The sequence below is a fragment of the Haemorhous mexicanus genome, chromosome 8 (genome assembly GCF_027477595.1).
Source record: "Haemorhous mexicanus isolate bHaeMex1 chromosome 8, bHaeMex1.pri, whole genome shotgun sequence".
NCBI lineage: Eukaryota > Metazoa > Chordata > Aves > Passeriformes > Fringillidae > Haemorhous > Haemorhous mexicanus.
The window spans coordinates 17,983,771-17,995,631 of NC_082348.1; the positions used below are offsets into that span (position 1 = coordinate 17,983,771).

The 11,861-nt window shown below is 37.1% G+C and overlaps 1 protein-coding gene across 12 annotated transcripts in view; it reads right to left on the reverse strand.

Moving 5' to 3' along the window:
- Nucleotides 1-11,861, reverse strand: part of COBLL1 (cordon-bleu WH2 repeat protein like 1) — a 77,879-nt gene that overhangs the window by 21,499 nt on the left and 44,519 nt on the right. For 11 of the 12 annotated variants that reach the window (XM_059852958.1, XM_059852960.1, XM_059852961.1 and 8 more), the window contains 5 exons: nucleotides 8,131-8,332; nucleotides 7,028-7,256; nucleotides 5,274-5,312; nucleotides 4,331-4,425; nucleotides 3,967-4,206 (listed from right to left, as the gene is read on the reverse strand). In XM_059852958.1, the coding sequence (XP_059708941.1) occupies nucleotides 3,967-4,206; nucleotides 4,331-4,425; nucleotides 5,274-5,312; nucleotides 7,028-7,256; nucleotides 8,131-8,332 (805 nt within the window). The remainder of the gene's footprint in view (nucleotides 1-3,966; nucleotides 4,207-4,330; nucleotides 4,426-5,273; nucleotides 5,313-7,027; nucleotides 7,257-8,130; nucleotides 8,333-11,861) is intronic. The other variant, XM_059852959.1, reaches the window with a different exon arrangement.

Consider the following 11,861-nt stretch of genomic DNA (forward strand, 5'->3'; position numbering starts at 1 on the left):
ATTATGAAAACTGTGAAGATACACAGACTAAATTATACAACAACACTTTGCAAAAACCCTTGAGAGTCCTCTCTACTTGCAAGAGTATTTAAACTTGCTAGTTCTAAACATACTTCTGACAAAAGTCATCTTGCCCAGAACTAGAACTGACAAATAAGTGAGAGATGTCAATATTAGAGACTAACATGCTCATTTCCCACTTGATTGAAATAGAAATTTGCTGGATAAACATTAACCATTTAAGCTTACTAGGCATCTTCCAAATCTCATGCAGAAAAATAAGCAAATCATGCAATGTAATAACTTGTGAAAGGTACCCTGTCATCGACTGTACTATTTTCTCCCCTAAAAATAGGACCATGTCCCTAAAAACTAATTCTAATCACCTTGAAATGGAGGCAGAAAAAATTCCAAACCTCTTATCTGAATATTAACTACTCACACAAAGAGAAAGCAGTTTCTTTAGTGGAAAATTACTGGAGAAGCTGTAGGAGGTAAACATTAAAACCCTTTTTCATACTGTGAGAAACTGGACTACAATATGTGGAAAATTTGAAGAAAGACAACAGTGAGGACTCTGTTCCCTTAAAGTTGTCTCATTTCACTGTTGTCTGATGTTACTACTTTGATACATTTCTCTCAAACCTAGGCAGACAGTTCATCTGACTGACATTTCACTGTGTCTTCCTTGTGGATGTTACAAAAGAGATCTGTCCCTAATAGGGCCCATGCAAATGGTCATCCTGGACCATAGAAGAAATAAAGTATGTAACCAGTCTGCCAAGTAAACTGAAGGGCAGGCTATGGAACTTAGGCTCTGTTAAAAGCAGTATGATTTGCAAAGAAATGCTTTTTGTAAGGCAAAAAAGAGATAAAATGAAACCCTTAAAGAAAAAAAGTGTATCTTCACTTTTGTAAATTAACTTCATTGGACACGGAAGTTGCAGTGAAATTCCCAGACATGCTAAATATCCCAGTGAACACACCAACCAGCCTGGTGAGCAACCTGAGAGAGACTGAGTCCTACCAGCAGGACACATATTTTCAACAGCAGAGAATATGACAGACCAAATTCTTACACTGTATACAATGAAATACTTGTGGTTTAGTGTGACCATTGTACTGGCTGCAATTACTGAGAGCTGACCTGGACTAACTGAGACCTTTTGAGATAATTTGGTCCAACTTCTGTTGAAAACAAGTTCTTACACTTTTTTATTTGTTATTGCTACAGCCTGTCAAGGAACCTCTTAAACATTTCCAGCAAAGAAGCTTCTGCCATTTCTTAGAAGTGACCTATTCCAACAGTCAGTTCTCACAGTAATGAGTTTTGTTCTTCAGTCTGAATGGAATGTCCTCTGGAGAAGCTAATGCCCATTGGTTCTCATCCTGCCGCATGCACCCTTGTGATGAATATACTTCAGATTTCCCTGTAGTACCATCCAGATATCAGAAGAATGTGATTAGATGCTATCCAAGCCTTCTGTCCATTAAAACATTTATTTCCTCCAAACCTTTAAACATCATGGTGGCCTGTTTTCAGTCTCTGTCTTGAACTACAGGGAACAAATCTGGACACTGTAGTGCAGCTGTAGCATAAAATTACTGAGTACACTGGATTCAAGGTGGATGACATGACCAGACCCCAACCTGTACTGGTGTTTTACTGGTTCTACTGAAGCTGTACTTCAATCCAGAAAGAGAATTTCATACAGATCTTCTTTAAAATCTCATTCAGCCTATCACTGCTTCCCTGAGTGGTGGCTGGAGTACCTACCTCTCTGCCCATTTTGGTGCCAACTTCAAGTTTGTTGAAGGTGAATTCAGTTCCATGATGTAGATTGTTTATAAAGATATTTAACATTATTGGCCATACCACCAACTTCTTAGGAACTCCACATTACAACCAGCCTGACTTGGAGACATTACCCCCGCTGTTTGAACTGCAGCCACTTTTTTTCCTATCTTGTGTTTCATCTGTCTGGGTTGTAGCTCACTTTTTCAAGAAAAAAATTTGAGGTAGACTGTGATGAAGACCTTGCTAAAATAAAAGGCAGAGGACTTCATCCTTTATCCTCGGATTTCTGCTTGCCACTAATTTACAAATTTCTTGCTCATGACATCTTCTGCCACTTGTAGCACCAGGCTTGCTTTTGCATTCCTAAGAGTACCCTCTGCATGTCCAAGAAGTACCTATGTATTTCTTTCTGGGAATTGTTCTGCCCCCTTTTATTTTTGAACTTGAGTTCTTTCAGTAGCAAATTTAAATAAGACTGTGTCAAAACATTTAAGTATTTGTTTTTATGTCTATTCCTATTCCCACTTAGGAGAATGGACTACTCTTGTACTGCAGGAAGGCTGTCTCTGAAAATGTCTTAGTACTCTTCCAAGCAGCAAATTTATTCTCCAAGGAAGTCTCCCACGGGAGCCTTATCAGGAGTTCCCTGATCAAGTTGAGCAATATGTACTAAGCCAAATTCATTCATTAGATGATAGGAAGGCAGATACCACAACACAAAATATTTTATTTGATTTAATAAAATTCAAAGGAAGGAGCAAATATTTGTCCACATTGAAGTCCCAAGCGCTACGTTTTCTGATAAATCACTCACTCAAATCCAAATGAGTGAGAAGTCACCTTAAAAAAGGCATGCCAAAGGCCTCTAAATTTCAAGTGAGTTGCACAAAGTAGTACAAAATAGAAAAAAACCACAAAAATATAACTTGATCAGGATGTCCTCTCTTTGTAAGCTATTCAACATCAGTCGTATCACTTTAGATCACTAAGAAATGTCAGCACAAAATAATAAATCTAAGCAATTGTTTGAGTGACAGCCAAGCAGTCATACATTACTTTTAGACACAATAGGATATTAATCATTTAAAGAATGTTACCATTAAAAAGCTATTTTTTAAGAAATTGAACTCAATTAAAAGAGAAACATGGTGAAGTAAAAAAAAAAAAAAAATCATGATTTTCTCATTCTCTCCAAAGAGAAATTCAGAAAGAAACCTTTATCTTCTTCAAATGATAAAGCTTTTCAGCAGGACACAATACACAAAAGCAGAACTTCTGTTAAACAGTGCTCTCTTGTGGTTCTGTGTATCAGTGAAAGACTAAATCATTGTATAAAGGTAATCACAGTCTGAAATTTCTTGTTGCCAAGTCTAACCCAAAATTAATCCCTCAGACTTGGACTTCATTTAGTTCTGCATTTAATTTTTCTAGCATGCCAATAACCTCATATCCAAAGACCACCTTTAGATACTGTATGAAAAGCAAAGCAGGAAATAAATTTAAAAATATAGATAACAAAAATTTTAACCTTGATCTTTTATTGGAATTCACAACTGACAATATGTGCAATACCAGGATAGCAGTTAATGCATTAATTCTCACAAATTCTGTAGGCATAATTTCTGCATGTCCTGGGACATATATATATAGGTTACTCAAATATGTAGCCCAGGTCTTGTTGCTTAAACAAAACACAGCTCAATTTTTAAAATAAAAATCTTACTTTAACTTGCTGGGAACAATATTTGGACTGCTCCCCATGTCCACTTTTTTCTACAATATAGTGTAAAGAACAAACTAGTCATTATCTCACGTATCTAAAATATTAAAAATTAACAGGAATAATTAACCCAAATTACTAGTTATAATAAAGTGAGACCACCTTCTTATATTTAAATTTAATAAGTATTCATCTAAAAGGACAAAAAGGTGCTTACAAGACCAATTTATACAAGAAGTTGGTGTTACCTTTTCAAAACACAGCAGCTACCTTTGGTTACAAAGTTTAAAAGGAACGCATCTTTCAATTTCTATAGTTATTTTCCTGCTACAATTTTTAAAGCAATTCCTTCATTTTTATTTTCCATTTATTTCAAGCCTCACCATATATTAACGGCAGGGTTGTTATGTCTGTACTTTTAAAGAGAAGCGAAGCAAATGTAACTGACCTGCTCGTGCCTATGGAAGCTGTTGGATTTCACAATGTCACACGCAGGTCGGCCCTGGGCTCGTGCGAGTTCCTGGGGAGCGCTCTGGGAGCTGGGCAGGGGCGGCAGGGGAGCTCTCCGCTTCTTCGGCATTTCCGCCGGCAGAGTGCTGGAGTCGTACTGCCTGCTGACAGTGCTGCCTCTCACGATGGACGTTGGCCTTGGCTTGCTCATCAATGGAGTTGCTGGGGCACTAGCAGCCTTGAGGTGTGGGAAATAAAAAGAACCCCGAGTTGCACATATTTTCTGGAAAATAATCAATTAATTCAGATTGCTCAATCTGAATGTGTTTCTAGAGTTTTCCTCATGCAAAGCTACACCTTACTTGTTCTCTTTTCTTCTTGTTTCGTTGAAAAAAGCTGAAAAACCCTTTGTTTTCTTTCTCCTTCAGAACATCTATGTGTTCAGATTGGTAGGACCCTAAAATAGAAAACAATAGCTCTAGTTCATGCAGAGATTATTTCTCCTACATTCTTACTACAAACCTCCTGCAATGATACACAAAACACACTATAAATCATCTATATTAATAATTTGTATAGGTGTGGCTAAATGAACAGTTTGCCTAGCATCCATGCTCTTCCTCTTCTTCTCAGGGCAGATGAGTTTCAGCTGCTCTTAATACCAGCACATAATCCAGCCCCGCCCCTTGTCATATGCTATGGTTCATATCACAAAGGTAGTAAAAGGGGAAAAGAGCATCAGACTTCTCAGCTCTCCATTCCTTCTGGCTTAAATTTATGGCAAAGTGTGAAGTGGGACAAACCAGGCCCCAGCCTGCACATCGTGTAACTATGGAGAGAGATCACCCAAACACTCAATCAGTGTTGGAGTTGCAGTTACTGTAACTGCGTGGCAGTCATAGTAACAACAGTCAAATCAATTCTTGTTATCTTGTGAAATTTATCCTCCCTAAATTGCTTTATTCATACAGAGGATTTGTAAATCTTATGACTGACTTTTTAAAATTTTACTAAAATGAACTTTCAGAAAGAAATCTCATGTAATGAGCAACAGAAATCAGCAAGTCTGGTAAAAGTATCAATATAAACATGACCCTAAATTGAATAAATTGATCTAGAGTAAAAACTATACAAAAATACTTTCTATATAGCTGTGTATATCCAATTCTGCACTATCATTTGCAATATGCATTTGAGATAGGACAGAGATATTACTCATGTCACAGTTAAGCAGATGTTGTAATAGGAGCAGGTGCTAATGTCCTGTAAGTGCAAAGTTTCACTGCCTATTTCAATAAATCATACCTTGAAAAGATGATAAATTTAAATCAACTGGTGATGTGGCTACAGAAAGACAAAAAGAAAGACAGAAAATGTGAATCTGAATCAAGGCTGTAGTAACATACAAACACAGAAAGCCAAGCAGGACCTTCAACATTAGTGAAAAATTAACTGGGTACTTTGCAGAAGTAAAAGGATGTGCATCTTTACTGCCTAATACTTAAATCATTCCAGAACTTGAGCCTGAAGACATGCAACACAGACTGCAGCTATGTACATAAGCAGGGAGGCTTCATTTATACTTCTGAGGCAAAGAGAAAATCAGTATGTAGAATAGTTTGCTCTGTTTGGGATGGTTAGACAGTCCAAACTTGGAAAACAAAGAGCAATGTAAAATTAAAATATAATATCTAAAATATTTGACCTAAATTCTTTTAAGTAAAAGATACACCTCACCATTTACTTTCATAAAGATAAAGGAAAATTCAGAGCTTTGAACCTGCCTGCAAAATTGAAGTCCTGAACTACTTCATATTAAGAGAACTGAAGAATATCTAACTTTCCTAGCAGGGCACTGCTGTGTGGAAAGCATATATACCCTGGTATGAGCCCACCTAAGGATTTTTAGCTCCTGCTTCAAGTAAAATACACATCATATCATGCAAAGAGCAGCTTTTCCAGTCTGTAGATGAAAGCAGTAAATAACCAGACAAAAAACAAATAATGCACTTGGGAGCACACTCAAAGTAACACGTTTAGGCAAAATAAAATATGTTGGTTTCCAGTGTGGAAGAGAGATATTTCATTTTTGTTTTCTCTATGGAAAAATAAAATACTGTCCAAATTTGTCATTCTGACCTTTAGCAAGTAAACCAAGAGAACTCTTGAAACGGTAACCACCAAAGAGTACAGTTACCATATTTAGGTAGAAATAGGGGCAAAGCCAAACAAAACCCCAACAAGGCCCACAAGTTTTAAGCAGAAATAAAATCAAGCAAATAAACCAGTGGTCAATACCAGGAGTGAGTCAATCAATATTATTGCTTTCCACACTGAGGTAAAATTTCCTGTGAGAAATGTCTGAAATGGAACAAACCACACTGTACAAAATTTTTAATTACAGTATAGTAAACCTGTCACCTGTTCAGATGAAGTTAAAATCTGGCCTAGGAATATCTGTATAAAATATCAGAAATTTAGTACCTGCTGGACCAGAATGAAAAAGACAATTATTATTCCTTCACAATCTATAAAATTAGCAAGCAGCACTCAGAAATAGACATAAAGACCATCCAAATACTCTAATGCTTTTAAGATTTTTAATTATTTTAAAGAAAATTTAATTTTCTCTAACATTTGTTCTTTTCAGGTCATCATCATGTCATGTAGGAGCTAAGGGAAGTAAGGTGTTGTTGGAGTTTTTGGGGAAGGTGTGAGGGAAGGAAAAGAAGGCTTTAATTTAAGTGAGGATTTGTACTCAGCTAACTCTGCTGGCAGTGAACACTTGGTTAGAAAATAAAACTTTTATACAGCACTTATGAAAACAAAATTCCAGGTACACATGAGTCAGTTTCAATTTTGTGGAAGACCAATTAAAGATATATTAAATTTCCAGAAATTATTTTCATAAGTAAAGAAAGTAAATATGAAAAATTATTTTCATATTTACTTATGAAAATAATTTCCAGAAATTATTTTCATAAGTAAATTGTAACAACATGTTACAATTATTAAGTAATTATCTTTTATATAACAGCAATTTACAAAAGTTATCTTACCTTGACTGACATCCATGGCATATAGTTCTCTTAGTCCGAGATCATTAAGAGATTTTGTCATATCAAGGGGTTCTTGAGACTGGTAACTCTTCAGTAGTAGAGTATGTGAAGGATCAAACTCACATTTGCTGCAGATAATTGATATGAGCTCTTGAAGGGGTGAATGTGGACTAACTCTTACTACTGTTTTCTGTGTCTTCTTGTAGTTTATCACTACCCTTACTGTTTGCTAAAGAGAAGAAAATTCCAATAAATACCACCACAAATTCTGAAAGAAATGGCATTTTTTCAACAGCCTCACAATAATCACCGGAATTCCACTTACGGCCAACTTGCCCAGTGCTGCGGGTTCAGAAACATTACATAAACTATTTTTCTATTCCCTCCCATGCAAGAACAGGACACCTGAAGCAGACAGCTTTCTCCCTCAGCAGTGCCATTTGCCTGTGCAGCAGGGTACCTGCCTGGAGGGTTACACTGGGCAGCTGCAGAAGCAGGTGATGTGCCCGTGAGCATGGGTGTAGGAGGAAAGCAGAAGGGCAGCAGAAGAGCTCTCCTGGCCCTCTGTAAGTGCTTAGATAAATTAAAAGTCAGTATTCTTCTACATAGCACAATGACAAAGGTGGAAGGAAAGGATTGAGGCAACACCCAGAAATTAGTTCAGTACTTCTTAAAGCTCCCGCCCTCTTCAAGGTTTATAAAAAAAGCCAAGAAAGAACAGTATGTATTGAAAGAACACGAACATACAATCAGAAGGGTACATATATCACAGCATGACAGATGGTACAAGATCTTGATTTTCAGTTTGTTCAAGGCTGTCCTCAGCCACACTTCATCTGCAGAATCTTTCAAAAGGCCAATGAAGCATGGGTTTCAAATAATATTGTAAGATCTTTCAGCAGCAAAGATGTTTGCTGCAACAAATTGAGATGTATTTTACCTAAGAGAAGCTTATCAAAAACAGACTAAAGCATTTCACAGAGCTTCAAGGTGAGAGGATGAAAGAAACAGGAAATACTGAAACAAGAGGATGAACTACCAGATCAATTTGTTGAATACAGCAGTAATTCTAATTTCTCAATATGCTTCATTTTAGTTCTCACCTCTGGTATAACTGGAGCAGGTTTCTTCTTATCCATTTGTTTTGCCTTTAAAATCACCTTTTCAACTTCAAGCATTCCCACTGGTGTGTTTGGTTTGAATTTAATCTGGCTATTTTCTGCTGATACCAACTCTATGGTATAACTTGATGGATTTAAATGATACTGTGCACACAGAAAGATCAGCAAGTCCATCATGGGCTTCCTGTAAAAGACAAATGGAACTGTCACAACAGATGACAATTTAGCAGGCTATAACAAGATGTGCTGCTTAAACAAACATTTAATTCAAGTCGTCCTTTCCCTTCCAAGACGAAATAATTACTGCTAGACACCAACTTTAAATATCTTCGAGTTTTAAAAAACACAATTTAAAAAAAAGCCAAACCTCCAGAAAAGCCACTAAAAAGAAAATGAAAACCAGTTTGCAAAAAAGTATGCCAAGTACTTGAACAGAGTGGGAACTTCTTGTTGTGTGAAGCTTTTCCTGAGGTCAACTGGGACATGTGGATTAGTTACCTCATTTGACATTTAGTGGGAACTTCTAACCGTGGTGATAAATACTCTGTTATTCATTAAGAACAGCTCTTTTGCAAAGTTTGGCATTTTTATATCCATTTTGAGTTACGAGGGACTTTATTTTCAGAAACTCTGTGCATTAGCCACTTGGAAGATGCAGGAGAAACGAAGTTTGAGAAAGTCAAATTTTAAGCAGGCTGTGCATTTTGGATTCCAGAATTATCTAGGTGCTTAATACCAACAGCAAGAAATAAGCCAAATGACAATATAGTAGGCAAATGCCATTTCTTGAGAAGCTCTCTGTGATGCAAGACGTCCTTCCCACAATGAAGAATGGCCAACAGAATTTGTCAGATGTGCTCAGTACCTGTATGTCTGTGTTCCCTCAGTGCTTAAATGAAGAACATGCAGAACAGGGTATTAAGATAGGCTGAGTATTTCCAGCTGCTACTGAAATACATTTACTATAAACAGAAATATTATAGATGTTTAAATAGACCAAAAGTAAGGAGAATGTACTAACTTTGCATGTTATGGAACTGAATTATAGCACTATCAGATCATTCCTCAATTTTTTTTTTTTTTTTGAGTTGGGTAAGGACAATTTCATTGCAACACACTCTGCATCTCTCAGTTACAACTATGAACAAGGAAATCCATCACCTGCTCTGTCTCACAAGGATATTATGAAAATAAAAGTCTGAAGCAATCAAATGGTATGTTGAAAAAATGCTGAAGTGTCTCTGAGAAAATTAATACAGGGTTAGGCTGGTATGGCTTTATCAGAAATCTTAAATTCTAGATGTAATCTCATAACAGAGGCAGGTATTCTGGTAGCACAGCCAAATGTGGAAATAGCTTCAACAAAGAATCATCAGATGAAGCAGAATTCTAGTTAACATAAATCATGTATAAATTTATTAAGCAGTAAGTTAAAGCAGACTTTTAATATTATACAGTTCTGTAAAAATAATTAAGAATGACTCAGTGTTAGAAGTTATTGTGAGCACTGAATTCTCCCCATTTGATTTACTCTAGAATATCATTCTTCTTTCCCTTCATCTTAAAGGACAAATGACCCATAAGCAAACTGTCTTCTGATTTCTAGCAGCAGGGCTGGACTCTCTGGTGCATATGCTGCACTTGCAGAAGATAACTGTTTGAAAGCTAACAGATATTTCCTCTCTAGAGGAAAGCTTCTGCCTGCTTAAGTGGCAAGAGAACACTTGCCTCAGGAGACAAAGGCAGGAGGAACAATTAAATAAAAAACCCAAACTCCAATGTGTGAAAAAGTAGTTATCAGATGGTCTGAAGAGGCAAAGGAAAATGCAATATGCTTCCATGCTTTCATCTAGATGATGTATAAGAGCCTGAGGAATACCATGCAAAATGCAGAATAATAACTGCTCCTCCCTTTTCACATTGCTAAACCAGAAGGTTTATTTCAATGCATCTCCTGCATATAGCACGTGTGTCAGTTATAAGACAGAAAGAGGGAATATTTTATTTCTTGTACTTCTAATCCCTAATAAAACAAGTATGTGCATCTCACAGTAAGAAGAAAAGGGCTGCAAAGGCAAATCTCGTCAGGCCCATAATCTTGCTGGGGGCAGGGCAGGGCAGGGCCAGCGAGGAGGGAGCCAGAGGAGGCTGCAGACACTGCTTCTGTAGTGACCTTTCTGCTTACCAGTGCATCCAATAAGTTACCTGTTACCATTTTCCTGGTGAATTTTTATACACTGACTGGCTTTAAAAGCTGCACTTTTAAATTATTGGAGAGGAGTAAGAGTATCAAAGATGACCAGAACAAGAATTGACAAGCAAGGACCCCAGAAAACCATCCTATGGTTTTGCACCACAGTGACAGGGGCACATCCTCACATTAACCATTGTCACAGTAAGTGACTGATTAAGTGAGAAACAGCTGCTAACAAACAACAGGTATATGCAAATTACTACAGGAGAACAGTGATTCAGAGCAAATTTGCTTTCCAATGGTACTTCCAGAAACAACCTGCTTGACTGGAGGATGATGGACTTTTAAGTTTCCACCCCCCCACTCCACTGGAAGCAAGATATCTTCAACAACGGCTTTAGAAAGATATTCCTTCAGCAATAAAAAAAAAAACCAAGAAGCTTTTCTTGTAACCATGTCCCCCAAAACTTGTAAAACTCCTTTTCCCTAAAGCCTTCAAGGATTATAGGTGGAAGAATACATATATCACAGTACATTTAACAGCTTCCACAATTAATGTTTAGCAAAGCACCAAGATGGGCCATCAGCTAACTCAGAGTACATGGTCTGCATGTCCTCCTTTATCTAACTTCAGTAAAATATTTATTTGCAACTTAACTTCATCAAATTACTCTACGTTTTAAGGAAATCTCAGAGCATAAATGTATTTACGTATTCCAACTCCTCCATAATCAGGATTTTCATTTCACTAACACCTTGCTTTGTGCTACATAGCCCTTGCTGCCCACTATGCCAAAGCAGGGAGCAAACCAACCCAAACTAATCTGAAAAAGTAAAGTTTCTTCTAGTGGACTCTGGAATTTGAGCACACAGCTGTTAAAACTCACCATTTTGCTTTTTCTACTATGAGATTTAAAAGGTGTTCTCTCTTCAGGACCTTCAGAGCTGCTCACCTCTAATTATGAATGACAAAAGAAGCAAAGTAACAATTTTTTCTGTTTGTGTCATTCCTAGAGGGGTCATGCCTATTTGATCATGAGAAATAACTCTAAAGCCAGAGCAAAGCTAGAACAAGAGATAGTTTGAAATATACTTCATAGTGGACTGCAGGTCCTGCACATCTCCCTCATTCTGAGATGAGCCTAGCAGTGCTAATACTGGTTCTTATTTGCAAGATAGTCACTTATGAAATCAACCACATACAGTATCTTGATTGAAAAATCCTGTAACTATGGGATAATAAAACTGATTGGGAAACGAGTGCAATTCCTGATAAGCCTGTAAGGCCTGTCTTGAATACAGAGTAATCATACACAATGTAATCTGACCAAGTGAAAATAGATGCAACATTCCTTTCTGGCACTTTGTTCTGAGCAAAGCATGAAAGAGGGCCCATGGCACTCATCAGTGTGGACCAAAGAAGCAAAAAGAACAAGAAGCTCCTGACAGTGTACACATGGAGCCTCATGTCTAAGAAGGTTTAAAAACAGAGGAAGGCATCATATTTACAGACTGCAAT